This window comes from Paramisgurnus dabryanus, chromosome 16, assembly GCF_030506205.2.
Source record: "Paramisgurnus dabryanus chromosome 16, PD_genome_1.1, whole genome shotgun sequence".
Lineage (NCBI taxonomy): Eukaryota > Metazoa > Chordata > Actinopteri > Cypriniformes > Cobitidae > Paramisgurnus > Paramisgurnus dabryanus.
This window is the reverse complement of record NC_133352.1, coordinates 14,561,671-14,585,637: the sequence shown is the minus strand read 5'-3', so window position 1 is coordinate 14,585,637 and position 23,967 is coordinate 14,561,671. Positions and strand designations below refer to the sequence as shown.

Below are 23,967 nucleotides of genomic sequence, written 5' to 3'. Positions count from 1 at the left end.
CTATATTGTTTCCTATAGCTTAGCAAAGCAAAGGTCATTAATTAATTTCTGAGGCAATGCATGTATTGATAAAATATAAAACCTGAATGCACTGTTCATAGATTTAAATTTGTATACACTTTATGCTACTCACTGTTTTTGTAGTATGTGAAACAGTGGCCTTCGTTTTGCATATTATGTATATTCTTTCTACTATAAACTACACATCTTAAACTTTGTAAAAGTACACTATGTTATGCATCCTGTATATATTGGTATACCAGAGTGTTGGCGTGGGTAAAGGGGATTAATTGTGATGCCCACTTGACAGATTAACCTGGTACTCTCAGGTAGATTCAGGCAGCGGTGAATAATGCATGAGCGAAAAGGAAATGCATCCGCCCGAGGACTGAACTGTTTGATGAAAAATTCAAGTGTGTGTAATAGAGACAGGTCACCGAAACGGAGAAATCTTGTGTGCAAACTCAAGAGAGAAATTACCTTGACGAAAACCAGCCCTCGCAAGGTCTTCAGGAAGAGCGCCGCCCCCATGGACAGAACATAGACTCTGGAGTAGTACTGTACGTGCGGGTTCAGTCGCATGCTGTCGCTCTCTGCGGTCTCGTTCCCCTGTAACCGCGAGGAATTCTGCGGAGACAAAGGAACATCACCTTGGCGACGTGATCAATCCCTAGAGGATCCCATCACGCCAGCTGAACTGTGTGCGTGAGTCCCAGTCTCAATTATTTTACAGAACGTGAGGTAACTGCAGCATCTGTTGCTGTGATTTTCCCACCGAGTAAATCATGCGGAGTCTGGCACATCTAATTAGTTTCGGGATTGATGTTCATTTCGGCTAAGCGTCAAAAGCAGACACAGGCTGGTGGTTTGTCTTATAAAGTGGCAAAATCTTCCTTACCCCACTGCCCTGCCTGATCCAGTGACTGAGCCACCAATTGCTGAAGGCGATGCTGCCTGTGGTGAAGAGGAAGAGGAGGATGGTTAGAATGAAGGCCAGAGGCCCTCCGGCTGCCTTGATGTAAGCACGGTACACGTCCCAGGCCACGGCCCCCTTTCCTTTCTCCTCTGCCTGCATGAGCTGAGCTGTGAGGGTTACATCAAAAAACAAAAAGACAAAGAACTGTGACTCATTCGCCAGTGTTCACAAAAACACAGACTTTTATACTCAGATCAATGGGAAAAAGTAACTAAATGTACTGTATATGTGCATGGTTAGGATAACAAAATTATAAATATAAAAATCTGACTTTTCCATGTTTAAGTGCTATAATTGGGTCTCCAGTGCTTCTATCAACCTGGAAAATGTGAAAAAGATCAACCCAGCAACTTAGTTTTGGTAAACCATTCTCTGCAAGCATGTGAAGAAATAGCTCATTGAAATTTGGCTCCCATTGTGATGTCAGATGGGGTTAATACCTTCCCCTTAATCTGCACTGTCCAACCACGCCACTGCCATTTAGTGCAGAGATCAGCTCATTTGCAAACTTGCAATGACGCTTAAGCCCGGAGTTTAGTTTATTTTTAAGTGTACACGAATGGTCGATGCACAGCCTTTACTTCTAGCTTTTGCAACAAAAGGCAGCACTTGTTGAGCAGTGCATGCGCGTGTGCTTGCTCAGTCAGGGTCTATGGGAGAGTGGGAGACGGCGAATGGTTGGCAAGAGTATAACAGAGGAAAAGCTCTCAACAAAGCGATTCTGTTTAACAAAAAGTTAATAAACATTTTATTTCTCGTTTAATTTTGTGTTTATCATAGACTTTCCTGGTTCTAGGAAGTTTTTATTACATACTGCTGATGCTCTTCGTTATTCCTTTTCTCATCTAAGAGGAGTCTTGCAGAGTACCCAGTATCATAATTGCCGCCATGTCATTCTCATACGCATTTTACATTTTAAATGATAAATGAAACTTGTAATGCTGCTGCGTTTATGAAGCGTACGCACCTCCCACTCTGCGTTAGTTGCATCGTCAAAGGCTTTATTGTTCGATAAAATGTAATCAGTCTGTTTACTTGTTTGGTTGAACACTAAAATTAAGTTTTTTACAATTTTTAAAAGTGAAAGTACAAAAAACAAAAAACAAAAATTAGGTGTTGCGACTTTTATATACAATTTTTTTTAATTTAACTTTTTTACTTTCTCACCATGTTAAAATGTTTACGTGTTTAAAATGTTTAATTTAAAGTTATAGAACATAAATATATATATAGTGTGTTATCACTTTCTTAAAGTAGATCCAACTTTCACTTTTTACACTACACAGCGAAGCAAAAGTTTCATGCAAGTAGCCAAATCCAAAAGTACCTTAATACTCTGTAAAGTACACTGTCCTATGCACTCTGTACAGTATGTATTGGTTTTCATTGATGGGGGAAAGGGGATTAATTGTGATGCACACCTGACAGATTAACCTGGTACTCTAAGGTAGATTTAGACAGCACTGAATAAAACATGAGCGAAGAGAAAATACATCTGCTTTAAAGTTTTACGTATTGAATATTTTAATTTGGAGCCAGAACGTAACACCTTTGAATTACCTTCCTGTCGAGGGCGATAAATAATAATCTCCATTTAGCCCTACTATTTTATCTACCTTATAATTCTTTCACTGGGTTGGGTGGGTCAACGCATGACGCCTGATGTAAAATCCGGATCTTGAATCAAAACCAGTCGAAAGCCACTGGATTAATCTAATCCCCCTCACCTCCTTTCTGGCACTCAGCAGACGGTTTGACCGTGACATTAGTGTGAGACGACTGCAGGCTGCTTGTGTCTTCTACCCTCTCCTTGTTTTTCAGGTTCTTCCTCACCAGATTCTAGATGAGAGATAGAGAGAAAGAAACAGAGGGAGGTCTGTTAAAAGCAACCTGCCATTACGGGGACACAGCAACCTGGGCGTTAAGTCATTAATACAGAAATCAGTGACAAGGTCCCTCGGCTGTAACTTTTATTGATCAATGCGCTTCTAAATCACAAAAGCGCTGCGTGAATTAACATTTCAAACACGGCAGGTTTGTGACCCCACTCATGAATTTTGCAATGGATGTTCTGGCGAGTGCGTGACCCTGATGTTTCCCTAGTGGGGGTGGCGTATCACACCTCTTGCTGTGTGCTGTTAAACAGGTTGCCGTAGTTTCGATCTTTCTCCATGAGTTGGGCGTGCGTGCCGTGCTCTGCTATCTGGCCGTCCTTCATCAGCACCACCTCGTCACACTCCAGCAAATACTGTAGAAACAAATACACCCGAAGGAATGAAGGTATAGTGTCATAGCTTGTGTATTACATCATTGTTACATAACATTGTTGTCATATACTCGTAAATGCAAAATAATACTATACTTTATGTTGTGCGTTCATAAACTTCTTGCCTGCAATTGGTGCGTGACAAAGATGACAGTCCTCCCCTTGGAAGCGCCACGGATGGCGGTGTGAAATAACCGGTAGCCTACGCGCGTGTCCACGGCACTTAGCGGGTCATCCAGGAGAAGAATAGATCTCTCGCTGTACAGTGCCCTGGCCAGACTCACTCTCTGCCGTTGACCGCCACTGAGGTTGGCACCTTTCTCCCCTATCTACAGCAGATAATTCGGTTCAAAACACAGGGAATATTACATACACAACTATCATGTTCAAGGTTATATAACACGCAGAAAAGCAAATGCGCATCATGCAAGTGAGATGTGTATGACCTTGTTTATCAAGGTCACAGATTGTATTTTGAGCAGTCATACCTCAGTCATGTCGCCATATGGTAGCTCAGTTATATCAGGAACTAAACAGCATACGTCCAGAACAGCATTGTACCTAGTGAGAGAACATACAGTAGATGGTGATAAACAAATGATTATATTTGATAGGTCAAACTAGATTCATCAGTTACTCATAAATCCATACTTTTCCTCAATATATTCTTTTCCAAACAGGATGTTCTCTCTTAAGGAATCGTTGAGGATCCAGGCCTGTTGAGCAACGTATGCCAAGTCTCCGTTTACAGCCACTGAGCCTCCAAGCAGAGTCATCTGTAGAGAAGGAAATTATATGTTTGTTATTACCCTGCTTACATGACCTGTATGTTTGATAAACAATTGAAAGCACACAGCTGACGGTACCCATTGACTCCCATAGTACAGTATTTGTCTATGCAACTGTGTGCTTACCATCATATTTTCAAATATCTTCTTTCGTGTTCAGCAGATGAAAGAAACTCATATAGGTTCAGAAAGACATGAGATTGAGTAAACGATGACAGAATTTTCATTTTTGGGTGAACTATCCCTTTAACAGGACATTGTAAACAAATCATGCAACAATTTAAGTGTAACATGAAACTGTCCATATGAAGTCCCATATAAAGAAGCTGTGTCAGCGTGACCTCTCACCTGTCCCAAAAGAGCAGACAGCAGCGAACTCTTCCCACTTCCAACTCCACCACAAACACCAACCAGTGAACCCTGTGTGTACAAACCAGTAAAGATTAAGTAACAGAGAGAGATTTTACAGTTTAATCTGTGTTATGAAAAGCTCTGTAAATAAGATCTAATGTTCTTAATAATAATTATAATATATTATAAAAAAATGTGTTTTATTCATAGAAAAAATTCTTGGCAGTGAAAAAACAGTGTTTTTGTTAAATGTTATATGTTTAATAATCATAGACTGAAAAAAAAGAATAACGTAGTGTCCGTGACGTCACCCATAGGTTTCTGAAGATCATTTTTTTAAGCTTAAAGTAGGCGGTGCCTGCCATCGCAATCTTGGCCATGCGTCACCGCGCTTCACCCACGAACATCCGAAAATGGGTAAAAAGGCAGGATGTGGGTGAAGCTGAGATGACTGGTTGCTGAAACCACGCACACCTATCTCGATTCTATTGAAGCAGTGGCTGTTCAACCATCACTCAAGTGGCCACGCCCCTAATTATGCAGAACTTTAAGGCTTAATATAATTTAAATGGATGATTTACAAAAAAAATTTACCCCTCACATAGTTGTCATGAAATTATCTATACAAACCAAAAACACTGTAAACATATTATTTCCTACTGTAAAGCTGGGTATTTTAACATGGAGGTCTATGGGAATTGACTCCCTTTTGGAGCCAGCCTTAAGCGGCCAGTCGATGAATTGCAGTTTAAGTCACTTCCTTATTGGCTTCATCAGAGAGATCGGAAGGTTGCCCCTCGGTAGTAATAACAGCAAATTCAACTCACCCTAACCCCAACCCTATAGTAAGTACATATTGTTAATCATTATTAACAAAATCCCTTTAGGGAAGTCGCCTCACTAGGCGGCCATCTTTGCAATGCCCCCGGGTAGATATTTCAGTCATGCATGTACTTGAATGGAAAAAGACAAATATATCTTAAATCATGTGCTAAAATCACACACAACATTATTTAGGCCAATAATTAAACCTAACATCAACTGTACCATAACTGTTGTTTCTTAAGCTCAAATTGTGCTAAAAAACACATTTATTCAAAGTCGTTTCAGTTACTGCGCATGTGCACAAGTTAAGTGCCTCACACGACTCTGTACACAGCCCCTCCCCCAGAGAGTCATCAGTCTTTATCAATTGATGATTGTTTTTTTAAAAGGCTACTTTTGTAGCCAGAGCGGCCATGTTGAGGGCTGCATTTCCTCAATTCTCTAACCCCATTCACACAGCACTTTAATCCCAGAAAATTTCCGTAAAAATAGCAAAATAGAGCCTTCTGTGTGAAAACAAATGTTCAGGGATCGCTCCAGGACCTACTACATTGGCGTAACATTTACGGGAAACGTCCTTTGTGAACAAAAGACAGAAACAATGAGGCGTCATCGCAACAAGAAGTTATGGTTAAGCTCTTTAACATGAGGGATTAAAATGCTGATTAACAATCATGACGAGAAGTGTCTGTGAAATGGACTAAAGCAGAGATCAGGGACCAACGCTTCATGCGCTCCTTTATGATCTTATCATAAACAAAAATGCACATGATTGGTTTCCAAATAGCCTGCACGCGCATTTGGGCATCCGCTAACGTCTTCTATCCACTCCACTATAGTACACGGATCTGGTAGCTGTGTTGAAAAAGTTGATAAGTCAACTTTTTAAAATAACTTTCTCTGTCTGTGTTGCTTCACTGCTGATTCTTGCCGTACTTCCATTGCCAATATACGCGTGCAAACGTTGCCACGTCATCATTGTGTACAAACAGTAAAAGGGTCTATATCCAGTATCCTTGTTATTACTTAAATGTAACAGTGACACAAAAAATCTTAATCTTTAACTTATTTTCTAGTGAAAAACCTAAACATCCTTAAATTAGGAAAGCCGTTAAAGGATGAGGAAGTCTGGATAACGTGACTGGAAAACATACTGATTGAGGAAATGCTTTTTTGCAGTCAAAATATAATGAGAGATGAAAACAAATAACCTACATTGTCTTCATCACGTAACTGCTAAGTAAACTATGTGAAATCGAATATAATGTATGAGAGTACACAGAATGGTAAACGTGTCTTGTGAGGGGTGGAGTACCTTCCGGATACAGAGGTCTATGCGGTGAAGGGTTTTATGTAGAGGAGGTCTCATGCTTTGGGTGGAGGATATGGTACTCTGTGGGCTTTCCTGCTCCATATGGTTGAGAAGATGTTCTGCGTTGGGTTCCTCGCTCTGTCCTTTGTTCTCCTCTGTGGTGATGTACAATCTCAGCTTTTCTCTCCTCAGAACCCTCTTCATACCTCCTCCTTTTTTCACCCGGGCATGGTTCGTCTTACCCTGTGGGCTACATGTCTTCTCCCAGGCTAGGGTGGCGTCTTTAAACTCCACCACATTATCAGGATCTTCTGTTTTCAATGAGATCATCTCACGTTCCTCCATCATAAAGAGTTTCTGTGGGTGAAAATGGAGTCATGAGTACCAGGAACACTAAGGAACTTTAAAGGAACAGCTAACCCAAAAACCTCAACCTTAATTTGACTTTCTTTAAACAGAAGATATCTGGGCGATGTTACAGAATGTTGCTTTCTTTTTCACAACATAAAACGAATGAAGCTGAAAGCCATCCAAATTTGGCACGACATGAGGGTTAGTAACCGATGACATAATTCTCCTGTTTTGGTGAACTACCCCTTTAAAGGACCTCTTGGTTAAAATGTTAGCAACCTGAAATCTTTTCACAGCTACGGAGCCTTCTGATAAGGAGCGCACTGCCATGGGTGTGACCTTTAGGGCAAAGGTCATGGAGTTAAAAACAGCAACCACTGTGAATGCCTGTAGGTTGTGAAACAAGGAAACAGGGTGTCAGTGAATTCACTGTTTGGGTGCCTCCGTTGAAAAGTAAAGCGTAAAAATGTCACTTTACCTGTGCTGCAGTGAGATCATTGCCAATGGCCATGTGAAGGGTGAAAGTGCAAACGCTAGCTATCACGACCACGATTGGAGCCACGCCCACTGTGAGACTCTGAACACATCCGGCCCACTCCAGTATTCTTCTCTCTTCAGAACGAACCTCTGGATACACAATGACAATGATAAAAAAGAAATTTAGCAACGTAGTGGGATTGTAAATATCCTGCAATGCTAGGATTAAACTGTGTTTAATTCAATAACAATAGTGAGAACAGTAAGTGAAGCCAAAGCCAGATTGTAATCATAAATGCAATGCAGCAGTAGATCGGAAAGTTGAGATGTTGGCTGATGTCCAAGTGGCCTATTTCGCCCTCCTTCTGCCTGGCCAATATTTGCAAGCTGGCACCTTCACTCTGTCCCATTCTCTGGATGACAGCCAAAGTGTTTTGCTAGTGATCTAAACAACTAAAAGCAGTGCAAATAATCTCTGAAAACATTCCTAGAACTCCATAATTCCAATGTAAATGACCTTAATCTATGCAAGCCGTGATATTTTATTCATGCATGCGCAGAGGTAAAAGGAAAACAATGGAGCCTGTGCATGCTTCATTACTGCTGCTATAGGGCATACATGAAAACGCAATGTCTTAAGTGATAATGGATGGTGAAACAGTACATTTTAGTTAAAAGGTTAATTTAATAGATATACAGAGTATAGACCTCAAAAAGAAGTAAGATGCTTAAAGGATTAGTCCATTTTCTTAAAAAAAAAAAAACTGATAATTTACCCACCACCATGTCATCCAAAATGTTGATGTCTTTCTTTGTTCAGTCGAGAAGAAATTATGTTTTTTGAGGAAAAACAATCCAGGATTTTTCTCATTTTAATGGACTTAAATGGACCTCAACACTTAACAGTTTTAATGCAGTTTAAAATTGCAGTTTCAAAGGACTCTAAACGATCTCAAACAAAGCATAAGGGTCTTATCTAGCAAAACGATTGTCATTTTTAGCAAGAAAAATAAAAAATATGCACTTTTAAACCACAACTTCTCGGCTATCTCCAGTCCTGTGACACGCCAGCGCGAGCGACCTCACGCAATTGCGCAATGCCGTGGAAAGGTCACGTGTTACATACATGAAACGCACATTTGCAGACCATTTTAAACAATAAACTGACACAAAGACATTAATTAGTATCATTCCACGTACAACAACGTCGGAACGCTCCTCTTTCTCAACACCTGTAAACACTGGAGCGTAGTTTCGCATTCGTCGTCTGTGACGTCTTGACGTGATGACGTATTACGTGAGGTCATGCTGGCGCATCACAGGACCGGAGATAGACGAGAAGTTGTGGTTTAAAAGTGCATATTTTTTATTTTTCTTGTCAAAAATGGCAATCGTTTCGCTAGATAAGACCCTTATGCCTTGTTTGGGATCGTTTAGAGTCCTTTGAAACTGCAATTTTAAACTGCATTAAAACTGTTACATATTTGGGTCCATTAAAGTCCATTCAAATGAGTGGCCGATATATCAGCCAATATTTGGATTTTTCAATTATCGGCATCTGTTAGTCTTTTCAGTCGGCCCACAAATCTTTCTGTTCCTCAGATTTGTTGTTCCCAATGAAAAGACACTCTCAAAGTCTGACAAACAGTAAAACTACCAATGGTTATTCAGTTTTTAAAGTGACGTTTTGTTGTGTTAAAGAAAAGTCTTGTTCAAACAGTACCATGATGTGTCAGATCAATAGCACATGGATGTTGGAAATTAAGTTTGTATTGTTTATTTCCTATGTGGTGTTTTTAATATGCGATGAGACAAATCATATCCAAACGAATCATTCAACACCATTGTGGAGTATTTTCTCCATAAAATTGTACTTTGCCGAAGATCACTGTTCGAATTTGAAATCCCCCTTGTTTCCTACGTCTCAAACATTCAACCAATCACGTCAACACAGTTGAGTGGATCAGGCAGACCTATGCAATGTGAAACCATCAGCTACGTGTGTAAATGCGGCATCTATGTATCTATCGTCCGTCTGAGCTTTTGCAATTTAGGGAAGGCGGAAACTATTTGCATATTTATAAATTTGTGTATACTAATGAGGCAAGGGTGTATAGTTACATTTAAGCTGTTTTATGGCATGAAGAAATTATCATCACAGGAAAAAACTTTTATACATGCTATTTATGATGCTCAACGATTGAGGAATAAAATTATCGACTACAGGAGGACTTTAAATTACTTAAAAATGGCTTATTTATAAATAATATCTACAGCAAATGTTTATTTACTTTTACAAATGTTCTATTTGTCTCTCTTGTTATTGCATGTGTTATGTTGGCCTCATATCTGCCAATTGGACACATTGCTATCTCAAAATCAGTATAGACATCGGCCATTAAAAGCCCTTATCGGTCAACCACTAGATGCAACAATAAAAATGCATAAGTGTTTAATAAATAGCAACGTATCAGAAATTAAAAAGCCCACATTTCAAGCAAAACATTCACAAAAGTTTGTTAGAATTACAAAGCCTAAAAGAATACCAGTTGTCCTGCTAGGAGAATGGATAGTATCTCCTAAAATATACCAGGACCAGTTGGTGAAAAGTAATTACAAAAACAGCTGAAAAAAGAAAGGTTATTTTTGAGCTAACTTCTAGCCTCATTTGTTTGGAGATGTCACCAGTTTAAATCTACCTCAACCAATTCTGGTTCAACAAGTCAAAACCCTCCCGAGGCATTATATGCATCAAAGAGTGTTAAATGCTTTGTAAATTAATCTCTAAGCTCGGGAACTCTCAGCACACTTAGATACTGGCGGACCAAGAAAGCACAGAGCAAAGCCAGTGCATTATAAAACCGCAAACTGTTCGTTTGAAAGCAATGCAAAGCCACAGAAAAGATGATCCCTTGATTTCCATGGAGACTATGAGATCTAAGAGCTCAGACAAACAGAAGTGAGTTTATAATGCCGATGACCGACTATTTATGTGGGTGCAACTGAGCGAAGACTCACTTTGGATGTTGTCGGAAAATGCAGTTTCCCAGCAGTACATCTTAATGAACTTTATACATCCCAGGATTTCGTTCATCAGCCGGACGCGCCGGTCCGTAACCACCACACACTTCTTACGGAAATATGCTGTCAGGCGGGAGGCCAGCATCTGTGGGAAATAATTAAAATGTGAAGAACGACCTGTACAGCCAGAGATGAGATGACTGCAGTGTTCCCTGACTCAGGGGATTTTCCCTAAAGTAAAAATATTATGCTTGAATATATTAGGTAAATGAATGAAGTGTATGACAATGTGGGCTTCGTTTATATTACAAGCCAGAAGCCCTGCCATGTTTTTCATCTTGTGAATTCTTGATTTAAAGAATGGGGATGGAAATAAAATAATATGAAATTGCTTTTTATTATTTTATCCTCCTAAATAATAGGATGGGGAAAAATGATTCAAACCAGAAATCAAAACAAGTTCATTATTGAAAATTGACATGTTACATCACATTACATTTATGCAACATTCTGATGTGGGCCACATTAATTTGTGTGAGTCACATTTGTTAAAATGCCTGTAAACAATCCCATATATATATATATATATATATATATATATATATATATATATAGGTTTTAAATATATGATAAATACATTTTGTAGAAAGTAAAGCTTAATTTAACATTTTTTAAAATTGAAAATATATTTAATATATTAACATTTATTTCAAAATGTATTTCAGGAGCAGCAAATACATTTCAAATTTTTCAACCCACCATACGGCCAAGAATGTATTTTTCCTGGCCAAAATATAAAAGTATCAAATTTATAAGTATGTATAAAATCTAAAATTATAAGTTTATTTTTGAAGTAAAAAATCTAGAGGTGAAATAAGTATTGAACACGTCATCATTTTCTCAGTAAACGCCATTAAAAATAAATAAATAATGAGTTACCGCCAAAATCAATATTGTATCAGGTCAGTATTAAAAAGTAAATTCTTAGTTTTACGCAAAATCCAATATCCGCCTTGTTGTTCTGTCATCTTTTCTCCCTTTTTTCCCTAAATGCGATAAATGCCACTCCTCCACTTCTGCAGAATGCCAAAAATCCGCTCAACAAATCAAAGCGCACCATTCCACGCATTGTAAACAACAATGGATCTACAAATCTAGTGTACCAAAATAATACTTTGATGGCATTGCTAAACCTTCAGTGGTTTTCTGTGATGGGAAAGAAAGAAAAACCTAATTTACGGGAGAGGCACTCGGGAGACGGAAAAATGCTGGCTGTTGCTGTTTTTCCCGACAGCATCAAGCTTCTGTCATGCTAACACATTGACCCCAGGGGATCTTATGAAAAACTTTCCATTATTTTACTCGAAGTCAATGAAAATCGAGCAGGACCAAAACATTTTACAGCTGATCGCTGTCAAAAAAGTTCAGCGATGACGTCCCAAGGATGATAGCAGCAATGACACTGTTATTAATATGACAATGTAAGTGTTTTGATTGAACATGGCAAAGATGAATGCACATTTATATATTGATTCAATAGATTTATAGCATTTTGAAAAATTGCATTTTGTGGGAAAAATTATCACTTTTTATAATAAATCTTTGAAAATCAAATTATGGATTTGAGTTTTATATGTTTTTATAACCTAAAGGTGCTATGTGAAAGTTTGTAACAGAAAATAGTGGTTTTCATCTTGTCACTTTCTTGGTATAGAAAATAAGTTTTTTAACCGAAATTAGTCAAAAAGGATTTATTGCGTTTTGGAACCAAACTCTTCATATATTTTTTGGCCATTTTTTGTATATTTTAAAAATATATTTAAAATTATATTTGAAAAAATATATTATTTTGAAAATTTTTTTTTTTTGGCATATGGGAACATGAAAATAAGAAAGTGTGTTTTTCTCACCATGGTGGGATAGAAGATGACAAAGATAAATGATCCAACGAGCGCCGTTGGTCCTAAGAAATAAGTGGTGTAAGACAGACCCAGAATTGCAACTAGAGGCCCTCCAGCCAGCATACAGCCAACAGAGACGGCCTCATACAGACGCTGTCCATCACTGGAGCAAATGTTTACCAGCTGAAAGACAAACAGTATGAGTCATAAAAACTAAAACACAGCCTGTTAACCTATATATCACAGCTAGTGTGAACATTTTCCACGATATAAAAGCACTTTGACCTCCAAAACAAAATCACAGTTCTGTTTCACAGGACATATAGGGACACCAAACTGAGCTATGATAGGTTAGCTGAAACTTCAGCTGAAGGACCTGAACCCTCTCTTGAATCATTCCTTAATGCCTATATTTTCTTTGGGGGAATGTGCGTTCTCTTAATATTGAAATTCTTATCAGAGAACATGGTCTGAACCTACGAATCCAGGGTCGGTAATAAATAGTTTAAATATGCATTAACACACAGCTCACCTCTCCAGTGCTGATGTCTTTAGTGTTGCGCAGTCGTAGGATTTTCTGGAAGGCGAAAGTGAGGGCTGCTCCCCTGAGGCGTGTGGCGGTACGGTAGTTGACAGCCCACACCAAAGCGAGAGACCAGGAGCGTGTCAGCTCCATGAGAAAAATCCCCCCGACCAGAGCCAGGCCGTACAGCAGCTTCACTTCTGTGCATTGAGAATACTCCAGCAGGGCTCGGATCAGCAGAGCCTGAGAAAAACATGGCACAACAAGAATGTGGGCTTTGCTGGGGGAACAGACAGGTGTACAACATCTTTTCAGGTTTATTTTTTAGCAGATTTAAAAATACATGAGGAGGGATTAAAAGTTTGAACTCGGAGGTTGTCTGGTATCATAACATGCACTCAGTCTTGCAGGGTCATGGGATCAAGTGATGCTCATAGGAAAATACAAGAAAAAACTTTAAAATATTGTACTTGTAAAATACTGATTGGTCAAATACACCATTGCTAAAATACATGATTGGTCTGTTTTAAAAACTAGTGAGCTTACTAAACTAAAAATTATTCATTAAAAATGTTTGGTGTAATAAAGATTATTTTGCATGGGAGATGCTGTCACTGATTCCACATTTTTGGTCTTTTTTTGCATAAAGCATTGCAGTTGATCCACCTTTGCGTCTGCCTGTGGGTTTTGCAAATATGTAAAAGCATTAAAAAGACCTTGTGACGAAACCTTGAAACTCCACTGGATTGTGCCAATATTGGAATGCCTACAGCTACAATAAGCTTTAAAGGGGACATATAATGAAAATCTGACTTTTTCAATTTTAAGTACTATAATTGGATCCCCAGTGCTTCTATCAACCATAGAAAATAAGAGACAGAGAAAAATTGACTTTCAACAAACCACTACCATGGAGATCAATGTTTGCATTTGCATTTAAAAGGACACTAGGGTTGTGTATCGTCCATCGTGATGGTTGATTGACATCATTATGGAGAGACACCATTGTGATGCCACGCCCCCACCCCACTCCGCTGCGAGTCGACAGACACTAACTCTCTTCTATAGTTAACCTAAAATCTTTGCGGGAATTGCTCTATAAATTAAATTGAAAATATAACTAATGCATGTATGCTATTTTAAATATTGTAGTCTATGCCTGAGACGTATGGAAGGTATTTTTGGACTTTTTAAAATTAATTATGCAAATTCAATGTTAATCAGTGGGTGGGGCTTACTTGCTTAAAAAAAGGGGATTGGCTGAAGCAGTGTTGCCAACTCAGTGACTGTGTTGCTTGCCAACTTAGCGACCTTATTGCTACATCTAGCAACTTTTAGACCCATTGAGCCAAACTTATCTGTACAGATGTGAAGCTAAGATTCATCCAAACAGTCGCTAAGTTTGGCTCAATGGGTCTAAAAGTTGCTAGATGTAGCAATAAGGTCGCTAAGTTGGCAACACTGCTTCAGCCAATCCCCTTTTTTTAAGCAATTAAGCCCCACCCACTGATTAACATTGAATTTGCATACAAGTTGAAAATAAAAATGACCACGAAAATTAAAATGAAAATGAAAAAGAAAAAGAAAAACAGAACATAAAATTAAAACTGAACTTTACATTTAAATTTTGTCCCTATTATTGCTTGGGCATGAATTAAAGGCTTTTAAAAAAACATTTATTCCCTTTCAAGCTTGCCTTTTCATTTTAATATTGTCAGTCTTGACTCAAGATTATATTGAAATCAATTTAATTTAATTTTTCAATTTGGCCGGAATGATGGTTCATCACGATAAAAATGAAAATTTAATATAATGTTTTAATTTTTATTTTAGCATTTCATTTTCAAATTTGGGACATATTTTGGATTTTATTTTTATTTTATAATTTAATTAATTAATTTAAAAAAGTCCAAAAATACCTTGAAGTGACGTGTGTTAGTCTGTGAAAATATCCTGTCAGGCATTTGATCTTGACATTGCTAGAATCTTGTCTTTTTACAAGTTAACTTAAACTTTTTTATTTTGTACAAGAAAACAGCCCATATTAATAATTTATTAGTCGCCTATTGTAGTGTCTCGGGTTATTGTGCTCATTGTTATGGCCGTTTCACACGATACGCGGTAAGCGGCAAAATCGCCGCGTGGCTTCAGCTTTTCTCTTGTATTGGAAGTGTTTGTGCAGCATTTAGTGCAAATATGTTTATCTTCAACGGCGCCTGTCATGAAGTACCATGTCCGGAGAAGGAATAGGATTTTGGGTGCACGAGCCAGGCGTGTTGACCAACTCTGCTTCCCCTCTGTAACCGCCCCCGTTTTGCCGCTTTCCGCACGTCTCCTATTGAAAAAGAACTAAACACTCGCGGTTGCCGCGTACCATGTGAAACGGGCTTTACATAGCTACACTCTAAAAAAAATCCGTAAAAAAACTGACAAAGTACTGTGTAAATCTGAAGGAATTTTCCGTATTTATGTTTTACAGGCGTTTATCCGTTTTTTTAAAAAAAAACATGTTGCATTATGGGTGCAACAACTCCTGCTGCAATCTTTCACTTTTGCCTCTCTATCACCATCTCTGTTTGAAACCTAAAATTACAACTTGCTTGCAGAGTTCTTTTCTAACATGGATGATGTTTAACTTCTAAACAAATGCTGTCAGAACAAAATACAAGTGTTCAACTATTCCAGCATCCACACATGTGATTTAGTAGACAAATCTTCTTTCTGACATGACGTGTAAGTCAAATGGATATTTACCATAACATTTATCACATTAAATCTACAGTTTGTGTTTGTTTTAGATTCATTTGAAGTCACCACTATGGTGATTAGTGTTCCCTTTAGTAAGGCTTTTGTCCCTTGACCTTCCAAATCTGACTCTGCTTTTTTAACATTGCAATAATGTTTTTGCTTGTAGCAATTACAACTTGTTGGTTGTTTGAGTAAGGGGAAGTATCTATGATGTCATATAAGCTTGGTTGTTTTTATGTTATGTTGCTTGGCATTTAAATATGAAGTGATAAAATAAGAATAAAAAACTCTAGTGTATAAGAGTGACACACTATGCTGATCTAATAAGACACTGTATTGAATAACATTGAGGTAATGTATCAGTTGTTTATTTTGCTTCACAGAGACATCAACATTTTAGCTACAAATCTCAACAATGGTGAGAGTAAATGTTAAGAGAGTTTTCTACAATCCTAGTACCCAGCATGCATTGCGGCATAAAGCTTTGTTGTTGATTGTCACCATTGTTGCGTTTCATAGGCAGATTGAAGTGTCACTAAAGCCTACGGACAATGTTCTGTAAATTTACGGAAAGTGTTCTATAAATCTACAGAATGTTCTGTTTTTGAATAAACGGAAATGTCTGTGAAATAACGGAAAACGTACCGGTAATTTTCTGCCAGGACATTATCCGTTTTTTTACGGATTATTTTTTTAGAGTGTATGTGGCTGCACTGAAGCGGCAGATTAAGATAAAACCCAGAATTCAGCGAACGCCAAGAACACGAAAACGGGAACAACACCCGAAACGCGGGATTTACATACATAGACCATGTTTCAATTTTTGATGTTTCTTGCCAGAAATAACAACTTGTTCACTTTGTCTAGGTTTAATAAGCTGCGGATGGAAGTGCTGGCTGTTCCCTGCGGTGCTGAAGACCCGCTCTGACGGAGTACTGGTGGCACGTATGCACAGATATAATAACGAATAACAATTATATAATAACGAATAATAACGAAAAATTTAAATACCCCCCTAGCAAAATCATCGTCCAATGTAGGGGACATCGCCCAACCCTTAAGGACACCTTTTGTAGTGTTTGCACCTACAAAAGTGGCAATTTTAACATGCTATAATAAAATATCTATGGGTTATTTTGAGCTAAAACTTTACATACGAGCTGTGTGGATATACCAAATATTTATTTTACATCTTAAAAAAAAATCTGTAAGATTATGAAAACAAAATATGATGGACTGGGACATGAAATAATGTATGTATTTTTACTGTACTATAGAGAGGTACTATTGTAATGTACTATTAATTATTTAAAAGTGTTGCATTCATATTTTGGGGTCATCTGCTTGCTTGTTCTGTATATAGTATGCTTTATTTTTAAGGTGTGTACTGAATTTCATATTTTAATATATTTGTCTATAAGGCTTTAAAACAAATATAGTGGATACAGTACTATTAACCTTGTCAGGAACTATATTTTCCAGTGAAAGTTTTACTTGAATTTGTGTCTTTATTATACAGCAATAAGAGACTTTATTCGGTGGTATATTGTGAACATAGTGGCAGCTAATAGGGCTCCCGGTAGGCACTTGTGTCTGTCATATTTCATTGCTTAAATAACTGAATAAGTAATAAACAGAAATCAAATAAAGATGAATTTGTCAGTTGTTCTTCCAATCATTACTTTTAAGTTGTTCTTATGCCCTCAGCCAACTATACAAATGAGTGATTCCCTTTAATAAAGCCTCAGGCATTACTGGTGAGAAAATTTACTGGAAGTAAATGTGCCTGTTGCAGAGGCGAGGACTGGCCTATGCAACACTAAACAAATCAACCCAAGGAAATAAGTGTGCTATTTTGTAACATGTAATCCCTAATAATGCTATTAGGCGAGTGCTGTCAGGGGCATGTGCGGCCTCGTGACGGGAAATAAAATCACAGCTGTGCATCCTAAAGGCGTCACAGTAAAAAACACAAAAATAAATCCTCTCTCAGTGAAACTAATAAGATCAAAAATGTGTTTTTTGACCATTTTTTAATCCTAACTAAGAATGAATTTGCTCTATGCTGAATGCAGATCTAAGCTCATTTGGCAGCAGATGTGAAGCAGCAGGCAATAATGTTAATAATGAAGGAATAATGTGTCTTCGTCAGGCACTGAAAATGAATAGGCTATCACTTCAATGTAGAACCCCCAACATCCCAATTTAGGATGATTTCAAAAAATAATGAATTCAGAAATAATCTTTTGAATATAAAACAATACATTGTAAGAAGTAGGAAACTGCTCAACCATCAGTGTTTAGATACTTTTCTGGTTTTTATGTTACTTAGCAGTTAAGCTTACTGTATGGTTTAAAGAGGAAGCAGGTCAGAAGTGAAGAGATGGTGGTCATAAAGCTAAACACCAAGCCAGATCGGTTATTTGAGAAGTTAAATGAGACTGTCAAGAACTTACAGGTCCGGCAAATCCAGCCACCATAGTGATGAGCAGAGAGAAGATTGCCACCAGCATACGGGTCTGACAAAACCTCCAGAAGACCCGAGACAGAGACGCTCCATCTTTCCCTCGTTTCTTGAGCTCCTTATGCCAAAGCCACTCCAGTCTGAAGATTATCAAACACATTGTGTGAACAAACGCATCAATGCATGAAAACAATGCAAGAGGAAATGCTCATATACAGTAAAAACACATTACAGCAATGACAAATCATAAACTAAATGTGTTAAGCTTTTCATTGGTGCTTGCATGTTACAAAATTCGAAGAGTGTTTTAAAGCATTGCCATGGTATTACTAAAGTATGTGTTGCCAGGTATTCTGAAATGTGATGAATTTTGAGCTTTGGGGTTTTTCATACCTAATGACTGTGTTCAACTATAACCGTCTGTCTCACGGTTATGTAATAATCATCACACCCTTAGGCTACATCTTAGAGACACACCTTCTCATGCCAAAACAAAAACCAGACATGCCTTATCTTTTCAAAAACTACTAGAAAAAAGAATCACACGTTATAAAAATCACAAACATTTGGAGAATTTTAAACAGCCTGATTTAAAGATGCAGATGTGTGGTGTTAATGACATAAGCGTCCTGCAGGTGAGGTTCAGCCCGACTCTCTGTCTGATGTCTAATCCTTACTATTAATAACACCCACCTGCCATAACTCTCTGGGCTGTGTGAGAACGGTAGGTGAGAATTTATCATTTTCCACCGAAACTCGAGGGATTCCCATGTCAACAAGCCACCCATCCCCGCACTTATTATCAACTATAACTTTATGATGCCTCCATTTGTTCACCGTTCAACATTGGCAAACACTGGAAGATTTATGACTTGGATTTGGCTCTGACGTATTTCCTTTTGAGCAAACAAAATTAATTTGCTGCACCAATAAAAAACAAGTGTAGCAGAGCTCACCTCTGGTAGTTCATTTCGGACGCCTCATGGCAGGACAGACCCCAGATGTCTTCCATTTTCAGACTGGATGCTTTGTGGGCCCGCCATGCCAGGGGTGTGAGCCATTGTAGTGTCATAAAGGAGAAAAACCCAGCATTGTCCACAGGGTGTTGATGTCTGGGAAAAAGAAACAGTTTGGCTCATATCGGTCATCTACAGTGGGTGCTATATGTGCAAAGTCTGAGAACGGTGTGATGTTGAAAGAAGATAAAAGTTGCTGGACACAGCCAAATGAAAGATAAATCACGCATTTGTGTTTGAAGAGCAGTTTGCACGGCCCTCTCAAAACTCTTATGGAGCAGTGAAAACATTTAGTGGTGGGTTATCGGGCAACGTGGTCAAAACAGAGATGTCTGTGAGAGAAGGATAAGAGCCTTCTTATCAAGACCTCCCCACACTGACATTTGGATCCAACAGCTAACATAAACATACCTATATAGACATGACAAGGCCGATGATTATTTTGGTGAACAACAAATAATTTAAATACGGGCCATAAACATAAAATAATAAAAAAACAATTTGATACATATCTGTTTTTCAAACAGCACAGATAAATTGGTAACACTTCACAATAAGGTTGTATTTGTTAACATTAGTAAATGTAATAGCTAACATGAACCAACAATGACCAATATAGTTATTGAGCATTTATTCATCTTTGTTAATGTTAGTTAATTCCAATACCAGTTGTTCATGTTAGTTCATTGTGTACTGAAGGTATAATATACCCAAACATAAAAATTCTGTCATCATTTACTCAGCCTCATGTTGTTACAAACCTTTATGGGTTTGTAATAAAGATATTTATAATGGTAAGGACAATAATGGTCCCCAAGCATTTGTTTTTCGTAGTATTAAGATCAATGGGTACCGTCAACTGTGTGCTTACAGGTTTGTAACAACTTGAAGGTGAGTAAATGACAGAAATTTCATTTTTCGGGTAAACTACAACTTTTGATTTTATAAATGTGTAAGTAAGTGCTGAAATCGCTTAAAGGAAAACACCACAGTTTTTCAATATTTTACTATTTTCTTATCTCAACTTAGACTAATTAATACATACCTATCTTTTTCAATGCATGCACTTAATCTTTGTATGGCACGTCGTGAATGTGTTAGCATTTAGCCTAGCCACATTCATTCCTAAGGATCCGAACAGGGATGAAATTAAAAGCCACCAAACACTTCCATATTTTCCCTATTTAAAGACTGTTATGAGTAGTTACACGAGTAAGTATGATGGCACAAAATAAAATGTTTTCGCTTTTTAAGCGGATAAAAATTGAGAACTATATTGTATGGTGGAAGAGCACTTAGATGGCAGCACTTCGACCCCGGGCACAGTAATATTGACGGAAGTTTGAGCGAGAGGGGTCAAAGTGCTAGCCTGGTCCAACCAGACTCTCTTTCATTCATTTCATTTGTACAGAGTCTGGCCACGTGCCATTGCAAAGCGTTACTTCCGTTAAGGAGGGTCCATTGTTGAAGTTTAAAACTATTGGATCTGCGCAGAGTCACTCAGGATCTGCCAAAGCCAATCGCTAACGTGTGGTCGTGACGTATATCATGCACCGAAACCGGACGGAAACAACAAGTCAGAATAATCAGACAAACAAAAGTTAGCAAACCTGGTTCTTGCTCCGGCTTTAACTTCTGTATATTCGGCAGTTTTGCAACAACGGACCGAATAGCTTTTCTCACGTCTTTCTCCGCTGCCATTACTGAACTACAACTTAAACTGACGCACGACCTCAACGTCATCGTTCTTAGCCACCCCCCTCTGTTCGCTGATTGGTCCTGCAGATTTTTGCAGGAGAAAACGAAACTCTATAGAGAAATCCCAGACGTACTGCTGAAGCGAAATGAAAATTAAGCAGAAGCACGTAGGAGGGCGAAGCCAGGCGATCAAAGTGCTGCAAAGTAAGTGCTCTTCTGCCATACAATATAGTTCTCTTTTTTATTTTGTGCCACCATATTTACTTGTGTAACTACTCATGTAACAGTCTTTAAATAGGGAAAACATGGAAGTGTTTGGTGGCTTCTAATTTCATCCGTGTTTGGATCCTAAGGAATGAATGGGGCTAGGCTAAATGCTAACACATTCACGATGCGCTGTACAAAGATTAAGTGCATGCATTGAAAAAAGATAGCTATGTATTTATTTGTCTAAGCTGAGGTAAGAACATAGTAAAATGTTGAAAAACGGTGGTGTTTTCCTTTAAGATTAATAAATGCTGTAGTTCAAGTTCATATTATCTAATGCATTAACTATTACGATTACTAGTTATAAATTAATGTATTATTTCAAAAATATATAATTTGCAATCAAGTAAAAATGTTGTAAAGTGACATAAAATCTATTATAAAATTGGCACAGGCAGAACCCAAAGAGATTGTAGTTGTTTAGATCAGATAGGTCACCACTTTTAAAGTATGGATAACCTTAGCACATGTCCATATGGGAGGTAATGATTTTTGAATTGTGAAGTGTGATGCCTACACATAATAGAAGGGTTTTCAGCATAAATCATAAATTGTCAAAAACAAAAGCTTTACTGTTGTTTGCAGCATAACAGGTGTGACATGCTAAAATCCATCTCCTTTAAATAACATTTTCTACATTACAATTATACACAATTTACAATTTAATTGAATAAACATGTCTGTGTAAGATTAAAATTCATTCATCACACTGCAAGACAAATTTAATAAACAGGTAAAGGCCAGAATCTAAAAGATAACCTATATTCACCTCTACAACATTTAGTTATACAAATATACTGTATTCATTTAAAAATAAAATCTGAATTTCACCACAAAACATCCATTTCCATTCGTCAACAACTACAAACATAACCGGTTTGACAACCTCAGCATGGGCACTTACTTCCGTGTTATCCTGAAAGGCTTCAGTATCTGTAAGCTATGGCGATATCTTCCTCTTCTTTTGGTTTCATGGCTCAGTTCTGGTTCATCGTCCGGGTACGGTAGAGTCTGGGGAGGGGATAAATTCAAACCCTCTACCCGTCCTGCGGCCTCCAAGGCATCTGGAAACATACCTACCTCTAGCAAAAACAAAGACAAAATGCACATAAAAACATTCCACCAGCTACAAAATGCACATAAAACATTCCACCAGCAACAATATACCTGTTAAAACAAGTTTCAATTTTTCTGCGTGGGAATGCTGATGTGTATGTGCCGAATCTAACTCTGATGTAAAGTACCTTTCTATTAGTGTTCTGGCCTTGCCTACAAATATAACATGCTTATCTATTTAAAGATGCCTGTTGGAGGCCTCGAGTGTTGTGGATAGTGAGAAGGAAGACATTCGAGCTGGCTGTGTGTTGACCCCGTCACTGATCCATCTGTGGCGTAAGCCATGATAAAGTAAATCCAGTAACACTGTGATTGTCTGTATCTATTGTGTGGACGTCACCAGTGCCCAACAGATAATGAAGGAGAATCACTTAGAGTTTCATTACATAAACCCAAATTTAAGCAAAAGATTCATTTTGAAATAGGAAATAGGAAATGATGATGCAACAAGAAATTGTGTCATTGAAAAAATCCCAGATCACGGGTACAATATCTCATCTGCCAGAGGATTATACAGAACCACATTCGGAAAAAATTAAACACATTGGATCCTACAGTATTTAAGGACAAGTTATCAAGTTTGTCACCTAGCTAGTTGACTTTTGACAAGTGCACAGATTAATCGAACCTTGAAAAATATCTTAAATACAAACAAATAGACACATTGTGCCTGTCAATGAAATAAATAACAAGGGCATAATCTTAGTAATGGAGTGCATTGCACAGTAAATCACTTTAGATTAAAACAGTCTGCTAAATTGTCAAGTTTTTGGGATTTACAATTTTTCTATGGTGTAGTTCAGCTTTTAGGGTAACCGTTTGAGCATTGCATCTGGTCATGCATATGAATGTAACTTTTCCCATCTTTGTTCCCTGTCCTGGGCAGCAGGAACTTTGTGTCCCACCACTATTTCTGTACATGCACCCTGCTGAGACCCTCATAATAACAACCTCCTTAACTTTTAATGCACCTCGTATCACTTAATCATTACACCATGATCGACTTATCAGTTCAAATGTGAATCGGGATCACTTAAGTTACACAACACAGCAGCTGTTAAAGTTTAGGAAAGAAGTGAATGAGTTAAAAGTGATCACTTACATTTTCAAACAGATTAAACCTCGGGATTTTCACCCTCTTCACTTTCAACGGACTTCAAACCAACGCGGATGTTCCCAACGGATCTGTACAATTTATTTAGAAAGACAACGCTTCCTGGATACCTTTCTGCACGAGATTTATCTTCGTGAAAAATAACATCTACACTAACTCACAAGTTAAACTTTTCAAAAACTTTTCAAGAGGAAAGTTTTTAGACTCATCTGCTTGCACTCCAAGGAACTTCATTATCGCTCGACACGGAGCGACGTTTTAACACGCGCCCACCGCACAGCTGACGGAATTCCCTTCATGCATCCTACGTCACGCCCGAGGGCCCAATCGACGCTTTGCTTTGCTCGTCTCCACGGTAACCAGACACGAAGTGGCAGAGAAGGGCACGTGGTGATCTGTTCAACTCACGGATTAACAGACTATTTTGGGCCGGCTGAAGAGCATTGCGAGTCAAGTTAAACGTGTTAGTTTATTGTAACATATGAATGTTACTTAAAAAAACTTGTCTTTAAGAAAATGAGTCCTATATTAAGTGAGCGTAGGCAACAAATATGCGATTTTTTACTAATGCAAAATGGTTGCAGTATTAGTATCGTGGTGGTGTACAACAGAGTACATCGTGTGATAAAACCCTCCTCGTGCGTGTACCTAAACATATTACGTAATGATAAGACTTAGGACTTTGCACTTACGCTATTGAAACTGATAACAAACAATGAAGAATATATAATAGATGAGAATGTTCGACTTGAA

At 38.0% G+C, this 23,967-nt stretch overlaps 1 protein-coding gene across 3 annotated transcripts in view; it reads right to left on the bottom strand.

The window, feature by feature from the left end:
* LOC135748283 (ATP-binding cassette sub-family C member 5) overlaps positions 1-23,768 on the bottom strand; it is a 39,081-nt gene extending 15,313 nt beyond the window's left edge. The window contains exons 1-19 of one of the 3 annotated variants that reach the window (XM_065266454.2): positions 23,203-23,768; positions 21,889-22,066; positions 18,960-19,115; positions 17,996-18,143; positions 12,801-13,034; positions 12,278-12,451; positions 10,365-10,512; positions 7,348-7,496; positions 7,149-7,256; positions 6,522-6,875; positions 4,379-4,450; positions 4,157-4,177; positions 3,894-4,018; positions 3,731-3,803; positions 3,368-3,571; positions 3,099-3,224; positions 2,704-2,815; positions 899-1,083; positions 481-627 (exon numbers count right to left, since the gene is read on the bottom strand). In XM_065266454.2, the coding sequence (XP_065122526.1) occupies positions 481-627; positions 899-1,083; positions 2,704-2,815; positions 3,099-3,224; positions 3,368-3,571; positions 3,731-3,803; positions 3,894-4,018; positions 4,157-4,177; positions 4,379-4,450; positions 6,522-6,875; positions 7,149-7,256; positions 7,348-7,496; positions 10,365-10,512; positions 12,278-12,451; positions 12,801-13,034; positions 17,996-18,143; positions 18,960-19,115; positions 21,889-22,058 (2,706 nt within the window). In that variant the 5' untranslated portion in view covers positions 22,059-22,066; positions 23,203-23,768. Of the gene's footprint in view, positions 1-480; positions 628-898; positions 1,084-2,703; positions 2,816-3,098; positions 3,225-3,367; positions 3,572-3,730; positions 3,804-3,893; positions 4,019-4,156; positions 4,178-4,378; positions 4,451-6,521; positions 6,876-7,148; positions 7,257-7,347; positions 7,497-10,364; positions 10,513-12,277; positions 12,452-12,800; positions 13,035-17,995; positions 18,144-18,959; positions 19,116-21,888; positions 22,067-23,202 lie in introns of those variants that run through there. The other 2 variants (XM_065266457.2, XM_065266458.2) reach the window with 2 other exon arrangements.
* Positions 23,769-23,967: the final 199 nt, after the last annotated feature.